The sequence below is a fragment of the Hetaerina americana genome, unplaced genomic scaffold, assembly GCF_022747635.1.
Source record: "Hetaerina americana unplaced genomic scaffold, ioHetAmer1.1.p SCAF_9, whole genome shotgun sequence".
In the NCBI taxonomy this organism is placed as follows: domain Eukaryota; kingdom Metazoa; phylum Arthropoda; class Insecta; order Odonata; family Calopterygidae; genus Hetaerina; species Hetaerina americana.
In genome coordinates, this window is record NW_027287538.1 from 51,814,737 (window position 1) to 51,824,772 (window position 10,036).

Below are 10,036 nucleotides of genomic sequence, written 5' to 3' on the forward strand. Positions count from 1 at the left end.
ATGATCTTTACACAGAAAACGGGAAAAACAACAATGTAGCCAAACTTCGAAATATTATAAGATTACAAAAAATAATCGCAAGTAGTGGCAAATAATTTTCACTTACCAGCCGGATAATATGACAAGAAAACTAATTGTCATTTTAAATGTAACTATCTATTAGGGAAATAGGTACCTCGCAAAGAGACGCTCCTGAACCTGGAATCCACCCATCCCTTCCGATAAACCGAATCCATTCTTCCCTCCTTGAAGGATCTCGCGGAATCCTGTATGTTTTGAAACCCTTGTCTGACCGATTAGTGCAGTTAAGAGCTGAGCAACCGACCATTATGCTTCCTTAATTTCAGAGGAGGATGCAACATGGCGAATTGACGAGATCGTATCACTTACCCAAATTTCAATAGAGGAAAAATGATTGAATCAAGGGAACGTACTGTGACTCTATAACTCTAATAAAAATCCAGCACAACACAAAATACTTTTGGGGTATGCCTCTAAAATATATACCGACTACATATATATCTGAAATACATCAGTAATACTTGGTCACGAATTCGCCACGAGCACAATCTCTTGTTTTACGGCGCAAACTTCAAACGGTCATTACGAATAACGTGACGTGACTATGAATAATACGGAAAATTTACAATGATTGCGACCTCGAGCAATAGCGAAAAAATGAGAAACGATGCACAATAACTTCGAAATAAAAAAACTCAATGGAAAAAGATTATGTTACGTGTCCATAAGTCACCCACATGGCTAAAAAACAATTTCTATTGCCAATAGCCAGTAACAACTGCACTCGCCACACAATAATCGAAGTACTTCGGCAGTATTCGGAAATTTTTCCCTGATATGAACGTAAAGCTGGATTGTAATTAATTTTACAAATTATTATTCTGCACAAAAAACGTCTCAAATCGTACTAGGGATTCCCATCTATCAGATAGGACTAAAATGTACATTTTATAGAGCCTCTTTACAGAAATAGGGCCATTCAAATTTCACCAATTTTTTACACTTGCCTGAAGGGAATACAGCAAGCAAGGTGTAGTAGTTTATAAGCCAATTGTGGGGACGTCAAACTTGGACAGTGATTTAGTCGGGCTGCCGAAAATGGTCCACATACACGCTTGGCGATTCAAAGAAGACACGTCAATCGAAGCAGTTAAAAAGTATGTATCAAGTAAAATACCTGGCAAGTGCTTCGAGATCGAGCAGTTAAAGGTATCTAGAGGCACCTATACCTCTTTTCGTGTATCGGTCGGTGAAGACTTAAAAGATGTCGTGGAAAGTCCCGACTTTTGGCCGAAACATGTTTGTGTCAGTAGGTTTTTTTTTTCTGAAGGCCCGCCTGACCTCAGCAAAGGGTTAGTCAAAGTTAGACAGCCATTAACAATCGCGCAAGTAAATATTCAGTGCCTTAGGAACAAAGTAAACCTGCTTGAAGTGGCTATGAACGAGTGTGAACCAGACTTTTTGTGTATTACAGAGCATTGGTTAAAATACGAAGAACTTAAGGTTATTTCACTCTCAAATTACTCCCTAGTGTCGTCATTCTGCCGGGCCACGTATAAAAATGGAGGTGTGGCCATTTTCGTGCATAGCAGAATAAAGGGGACTATTAACTCAGTTCACGTGCCTGTGAAGGAAGAAAAAACCTTTGAATGTGCAGTGTGTTTCCATGAAACTCCAGTGGGATTGCTTGTGCTCATCTCCATCTATAGATCACCAACTGGTGATTTTCATTCATTCATTAAAAAACTGGACCAACTCATTTGCTCCTTATTTGCAAGCAACAGGATACTCGTGCTGAACGGCGATCTCAACTGTAATCTCTTAGTTGACTCCCCTCACAGATCAGAATTGTTGAATCTGTTCAAAACTTATGGCATGGAATGTTTTAACAATAATCCTACCAGAGTCACTCCCACATCTGCCACCCTAATTGATTACGCTGTGACCAACTTTAACCATGAAAAAGTAGTCACAACTGTTTGCGACCTAGGTATAACAGACCATTGCATGGTGAAAATAAGTATCGATACTAACCAACCAATGGATAGTCCAAATGATAAAACTTACCCAAGGCGGTCTCTCACTCATGGAAATATGCAGCATTTTCTGCTCCTTCTTCAGTCCCAAAACTGGGACAATGTCTATGACCTTAAGTCAGTAGACGAAGGTTTCAATTACTTTTATTCAATTTTCAAACACAATTTTGAAATGTGTTTCCCAGTAACACATCATAAAATATTTCATAGAACTAAATGTAAGCCATGGCTAACTGATGAGATCCGTTATTACTCAACTATCCTTAAAAAACTTGCTATCTCCAGTAAAAGTTCAAAAAATCATGAACAAAGGTTACTCTATAAGGAATTTCAAAAGTATTACCGTAAACTGATTTCTACCACGAAAAGAACCTATAATGATAATAAGTTACTTAATTCCAATAACAAGTCCAAAACTGCATGGGAAATAATTAATGACTGTAGAGGTAAGAAAAATCCACAACTCACTCTCCCAAAACTTTGTAACCCTGAAAATAACACTGCCATTAGCTATTCATCTCTAGCTAATAAATTTAACAAATACTACGTATCAGCTCCTTGCCTAACTACTTCTCCAGCCAATGTGCTTTTAGCAAATGCACCATCGTCAATGTTTGCCAAGCCCTGTTCTGAAACCAATCTAAAAACTATTGTCTCCTCACTCAGAAACAAATCCAGTACTGGCCCAGATGAAATTCCTGGTAAAGTTGTTCATCATTGTTTTGAAGCCATAAAAGCACCCCTTTTATTTTTAATTAATGAATCTTTGATACAAGGGATTTTCCCATCCCAATTAAAAGAATCAAAAGTAGTGCCCATTTATAAAAACCATGGCTGTGTAAATGATTTGAATAACTACAGACCAATAGCCGTCCAAAATACATTTGCTAAAATATTCGAAAAAGCCATGTATATGCAAATAGCATCTTATCTCGAAAAAAACTTCCTACTTTCTAATTCTCAGCATGGATTTAGATCGGAAAGGTCTACCACAACTGCCATATGTCAGGCAATCGACAGCATACTTAATTCATTAGATGCTAAACGCAAAACTCTTGGAATTTTTTTTGACTTGTCAAAGGCTTTTGATAATGTAAACCACAATAGACTACTAATTAAACTCAATAGAATAGGAATTAGAGGAAGTCCTTTAAACTGGTTGAAGTCCTTTATTCATAATCGCACTCAAAAAGTAGTGTTATCAGTTGATGGGTCAAAATATTCATCCGAAGCATACCAAGTTAACAAAGGTGTTCCACAAGGCTCAACCCTTGGGCCACTCCTCTTTCTGATTTACATCAATGACCTACCTAACTGCTTACCAAATAATGATGGAATAATACCAGTGTTGTACGCTGACGACACTAATATAATAATATCAACACAAACATATCCCAGCCTTGTGGAAAAAGCTAAGTCTGTCACACTTGCTATAAACAAGTGGTGTACAGACAACCTTCTAGACTTAAATGTAAATAAAAGTAAAATAGTAAACTTTACACACAATAAGAACATATCAGATGATCTGCTGGTAAAAATCAATGACCTATCAATTGAGCGTGTGACAGAATGCAAATTTCTAGGTATTTCTCTATGTGCAAATATTTCTTGGGATACTCATGTAAAAGCCCTCCAACACAAGCTCAGTTCAACTTGCTACTTATTAAGACACCTGTATGAAACTACAAGTAAAACTGTACTACTCAATTTGTACTATGGGGAAATTTACTCAAATATAACCTACAGTATAATATTATGGGGATCAGCTGCTATTTCTCAAAACATCTTTAAAATGCAAAAGAAAGCTATTAGAATCATCGCCAGGAAACCTTACAATGCTCCATCAAGGCCTATTTTCCATGAATTAAATTTGCTACCACTCCCATGCATCTACATTATGTTTTTAATTCTATATATAAAAAATAACATCGGCAACCATTCTCTTAACTCTGCCTATCATCATCATTACACCAGAGGCAGGAATGACTTCCATTATGGGAATATAAGAACTAAAGCATTGAAATTAGGACCCAATGAAATGGGCATCAGATTATTTAACAAACTACCCAAAAGTATCAAGGATACACAGGGAACTGCCGTATTCAGGCATAAACTAAAAAGATATCTACAACGCAATATGTTTTACTCGGTTGATGAATATCTCAACAATATTCCCGACCAGTAAGTTCATAGTTTTAGTTTCTAGCAATGGTAATGGTCTGATTCATGTTTGTGATCAATGATTTTTCTGAATTTGATATTGTATGTGCATGTTACAGCCGATGTTCATGGGTTTGTACCAAACACTTATGTAACTATGAGCATCTATTCTTTTATGTATCTTAACTGAGCCTGTGTCTTTGCTCCTCATTGACGTGCCTTATATCATGTACATACTTCACCCACCTGGTATTTTTGTATTGTGATCTCTGGGCAAATAAAAAGTAATAATAATAAATAAAAGTTGAGCCTAACTGAATACCTAGATCAAAAAATAACTGATGGCACTATGGAATCCTTTAGATTAGCTGGGGAGAAATGTAAGCAGATGAAACCATAAGTGGCTTTTTAAAATGGGACAAATCTGCACTATGAGCAGTTACATGATTAAATCACTATGGCAATACTGGCACATGGTAATGTGGTATGTTGCTGTAAGCATTTGTCTGCTCAGCTGTGAGGTCTCGACAGAATTCAAACAAACACTGAAAGAAACATTTTACTCAGAAAATTTAGTTTGAAAATCAGTTAGGATTCTAAGAGTCGATTGTTTTGGCAAATTTGTTCGGACTTACATCACAGGAAACCTAGAGCACTCTGCATTATGATAGTAGATGGCAAGTTGTGAAAATGGCAAGAAATGAAAATTTCAACTTAGTGACACAATCTTAGGACGAAAAAATTTCCAATGTATGAGGTCTGTTCAAAAAGTATCGCAAATTTTGTTTTCCGTATATTTGATTTGTTGTGACACTATGTTGGTACTTACGTATGTTACTAATGTAATGTAAATTATATAGTCGTAGGCATGTAACTATTATGGCACAGCACAGTTACTACTGTAGGAATGAATACGAGTGAAAGATTTAAATATCCAAATGAAAGGAAATTCTAAAGGGGACATTTTGTTTTGATGATCATTGATAATTATCATTTCTTGAGGGATACATTAAGTCTTATTATAACAGTTCAGTTAATTACCAGTGATGCGACTCTTTCTTTGCAGACTTGTTCCTGACATTCATCAATTTACCATTCTTCAAACTAAGAGATTCATGGAACCCATTATAAATTATGTAGTACATAAGTTTGCTGTGATTATTGAATCATTTAAATGCAAATCTTTTGATCTTCTCACAGTTGAATAACTCTTTAAATTCCATTAATACATGCAATTTCAAGTAGTAAGAAACTCAAAAGCATGTCATCCAGATCATGAAAACTATTTGATGGGGATATTGAAAATATTGTGTTGTTGGTGGTTGATTAATGGTGGGTTTAGATAGACACTTAATTTAGAAATTACCTCAAAGCATCATTATCACAGGTGCTTAATTTGTTAATTGTGCATAGGCTGACTGACATTGAGAAAATACATAGCATAACTCAAAATCAACAATTAGTAAAAACTGAAAGGATAGCCAAAAGGGACCAAAAATAAACTCAGATTACAGTTTGGGAAAAATAAAATCCGAAATAAAAATATCAATTAAAATTTCACATAAGATGAGCACATTTGACTGAGCAATAAAATACCATAATTCAACATTTACTGTAAAACAATAACAAGCTACTCAATATTAGGAGCATTACCATTGCCTAAATATTGTACATTTCCAAATGCTGATTAATTAAAATTTGAGGCAGGTGAACAGAATAAGTCATCTCCTGTTAGCCATGCAATATTTTCTAGAATGTTCCAAATCACTCTCTATCATGCCAAAACTCCCTCAAAATAATTGATTTCTGTTATAATAAAAAGACAACACAATTCAGTATGAAAATGAATGGGTTATCATTTCATTGTAATGGAAACCTTTATAATTAACTAGTAGATTTCAATAGGAGATACTGAATTGTTAAATAAATTGACAAATATGAAATATAATGAACCTGTTATTCAGATTGAAGGCTGTAGTTTTTTTAAATATATACAACATCATGGCATTTTTTTATCTTAGTTTTGGACCTGAAATATCAAGAATACGTAGTCTGTACAATAAATGTGTGAACTGGTGCAATCTGGTGGCCATGACACAGACTATGCATAGTCCTGCCCACAAGCAGCGCTGATTGTCTGAGACTCAATGAGCTGTTTGTGCTAAGTGGATCGTCAAACTGTGCGTATGGTGCCAGTAACGTTAGTTTCTGTTGTCCTTGTTTTTACTGTTTGTCGAAAATGGAAATTGACATAATCATGGAACAATGAATCAACATCAAGTTTTTTGGTTAAGTGCAGTAAAAGTATCAAGAAATTACTGAAATGTTGACAGCTATTTACAGTGATAATGCTCTAAAGAAAACCTCCATTTTCAATTGGATTACGCGTTTTAAAGATAGCTGACAAGATGCCACGGATGATGCAAGGCCGGGACGAACTTCAACCACCTGTCTTGATGACAACATTGATCGTGTTCAGTCCCTTGTCCTTACCGATCGTCGAAAAACTGTCCAAATGATAGCTGATGAACTGAATTTAGGAAAATCAACAGTTCACACTACTTTAACTGAACATGATGATCCTTCACTATGATAATGCATCTGCACATTCAGCATTGATTGTTAGCCAGCTTCTGGCAAAAAATTCAATAACCACCCTTGATTATACTCCTTATTCACCAGATCTCGCCCCCTGCGACTTTTTCCTAAACCCAAAATGCAAAAATATGATGACAGGACATCACTGGGAAGATGTGGGACACAACAAAGCAATAAATGACGAGACAACTAAGAAGCCTAACTGCAGAGGACTTTCAAGGGTGCTTTACACATTGGAAAAGAATATGGTACAAATGTATAGCAACGAATGGATAGTACTTTGAAGGGGGCAATATCGATGTAGACTAAATTTTGCAAAATAAAGTTTTTATGGTCTCAGTTCTCGTATTAATGGGAAAGACCACGCATACAAATATTCGGTCAGAGCTACATTCCTTAAAATTGGTGATTACTTTGTTGAATAAGGGGCAGGAGTTGATCGTGAAAATACCACAGAATATTAATTAGGTAGGGTAACCTCAAAGGCATTACATGCTGATGGTAAACTTTCTGTACCAAGGGAAGTGGGAAACTTTATGTTTCGATAAAGTGGTAGAGCAATCAATAAGTGTCCACTTGCGAGAATGTGGCAAACACAGGATCATTTGATCCAGGTTATTCTCATTGTGTGGCCAACACAGCTGCTCCCACAGTTCACTATTCACAAACATGTGAACATTTCCAAAATTGAATAAGTGCTGCTAACAAAAGCCATAGTAAACCATTTACTGCAATTTTAATTTGATATAACTTATTTGCAATATTTCTTCTGGAAGCTGAAATCTGGTTCTCAAACACAGATTAAACTCATTCAGAGCCAATATATCTTTATGCCAAGGTTTCCCATGACATAATCATTAGGAATATACACATATGAGGAAAACTTGGGTTACGGGGAATGGCTTCATATGCTCCATAAATGTAAACACAAGTTAATTCCTTCAAAAAATTGATTAAACTTGAAAATTTGATATAAAAAATGGTCGGTCAAAAGGAACAATGAAAGAATATGCAAAAGAAGGGAACCAACAAACTATATTCTTCAAACTACTAAAATTTTAATGATAGTAGAGATTTCAGGAATTGATATTACCTATTGAAGTCCACAAAAAGTTCCAACAATATGTCGCTAAAACAATTCTCTTGATGGGTAGTTGGTCAATTCATTGGACATAAAGAGTTTCTCGGAAAATTTCCATTAAATTTTTCAACTCTCTATATCTCACTAAAATATATTGTGATGCACTATTTGGTGACTACCCAAAACCAACAAAAAAGAAACAATACCTGTTGAAAGAAATCCTCTTCCTCAGAAAATAATAATGGCACATCGTCTGGCATTTGCTGAATCCCCACATCACCTAATGGCCCCAGGTCATAGGGTTCAAATGGGCACTGTTGTTGAAGGAGCAAAATACACACAAAGAAGTATTATATCATATAATTAAGAAAATCGTACCATAGTTACTTTCAAGGATTAAAATTACTCAGTAGATTAGGGCATCAAAACAGGAACGCTTTTATATGAAAGATGTGAAGTATAAGAAGAAAAGGCATTCCTTCCTGTCACATTTCATAGTAGTCCCTACTGCTCAACCCAAAGGTCATTGGTATGTGGAAATGAAGAACACAACAGATACTTTTCAATCGAAACATACAAGAAGAGAAATTCCTTGATAAAAACCCAAACAAAGACATCCGTAACAATACACAGCAAATAACTTTAAGCATGGTAGAAAATATTATGAAAGTGTGAGAAATTGAAAATTTGAAGGTTCAAATATTGATTTTGGTTTAAAAATATAATAAATGAATTCCAAGACACAAACCTTGATGCTTTTAATTAAACACTGAATGAATGCAAATGAGATTGTTATTTCCAGAATCAAATGATCTATAGTCTAATAGGTAATCAGCTGAATCCTGAGGCAATTAAAAATTTAGAATGCCACATCGCAAAAGTCATAGAAATGGAAATTTTTCAATATTTTCTCTGACCTAGGAGTCAAAAATTACTTAATGAGTAAAAAGGACAAAACCTTTGCCAGAATTAGTACATAAGTTAAAATGCTGATTATTCTTAACGGAATAATAACAAAAACATGGTAGTCGGAGTAGGAAAACAGTACAGCAACTACACATGGGACGAACAGAGGGGAAAAGATAATTCCATCGGGAAAAAATTACACATCCTGGACCCGAACCCTGGGACTTGCACTCGCCAGGCGGATGATCTACTGAGCTAATGAGCCAAAAGATCTACATGATATGCTCATAACTATAATATCACTCAAAGTCATGCTAACTATGATTATAGTTCAAATGTTCATATTAAAAACATCTGGGCCTACTGCCACGATAAAATGCATTGGAAACGAGAAAAGATTCACCTACCTCGAATTCGGGAGAATTTTCCGATTGGCCAGTAGTGGTGTTACCCTATAAATAAAAAAACATGAGTAACTAAACTAACTGAAATTTCAACAGGCCATTCTGCGAGTATCTACATGTTATGATATACAAACCAAAGGAAGGGTGTGCGTGGGGAATAACGTAGGAATAGCATTGCGCTTCAGCTTTTTAGCTCCATCTTCTCTAATCTTTTCGAACTGTGAGCTCTCGAAGTGACACTAATTTTGAAAAACCATTGGTTTGTTTTCAGTAATAATTATTTTCAGGACAAAACTACCATCCCATTACACTTCTACGGGAGAACCGACAAGACTTACATCGCACAACAGCTCCCAGCCTTTCCTAAGCCATGTACTTCCTCTGACATTTTCAGCCCAAATCACAGCCCTTTCTTCATCATTAGGAAATCGCTTTAAATGGCACAAACCGTTCCCGCTTACATGTTTACATCCGATAGCACAGCAAACAGTAGGCATTTTGTAGAATAAATACGACGCTTACATACATACATATGGAATCGGGGAAAATGATTGTTTGGGTTTATAAATCGCTCAATTACTTCCATGTATGACTTGTTCGACTGTGAAAAACTTAGATATGCTAAAATCCCACATCACATGTTTATTCATAACGCTTTCGGCCATGATGGAAGGCATAAGCGCCTTTTTTGGCAAAATGAAGGAACTATCTAGACTGGATTGGTTCCAGATTTAAATGTTCGTATAACGTTATTAATATATGAGGCAATATTCAGTTTTATAAGTCCGTGTAGTCACAGACGAGATCCTGTATTTCCCCGAAATCTTGCT

At 35.7% G+C, this 10,036-nt stretch overlaps 1 protein-coding gene across 2 annotated transcripts in view; it reads right to left on the bottom strand.

Moving 5' to 3' along the window:
- Positions 1-9,778, bottom strand: part of LOC139698931 (uncharacterized) — a 30,112-nt gene extending 20,334 nt beyond the window's left edge. Inside the window, exons 1-4 of one of the 2 annotated variants that reach the window (XM_071597885.1) lie at positions 9,545-9,778; positions 9,341-9,445; positions 9,210-9,254; positions 8,103-8,210 (exon numbers count right to left, since the gene is read on the bottom strand). In XM_071597885.1, coding sequence (XP_071453986.1) covers positions 8,103-8,210; positions 9,210-9,254; positions 9,341-9,445; positions 9,545-9,703 — 417 coding nt within the window. In that variant the 5' untranslated portion in view covers positions 9,704-9,778. Of the gene's footprint in view, positions 1-175; positions 474-8,102; positions 8,211-9,209; positions 9,255-9,340; positions 9,446-9,544 lie in introns of those variants that run through there. The other variant, XM_071597886.1, reaches the window with a different exon arrangement.
- Positions 9,779-10,036: the final 258 nt, after the last annotated feature.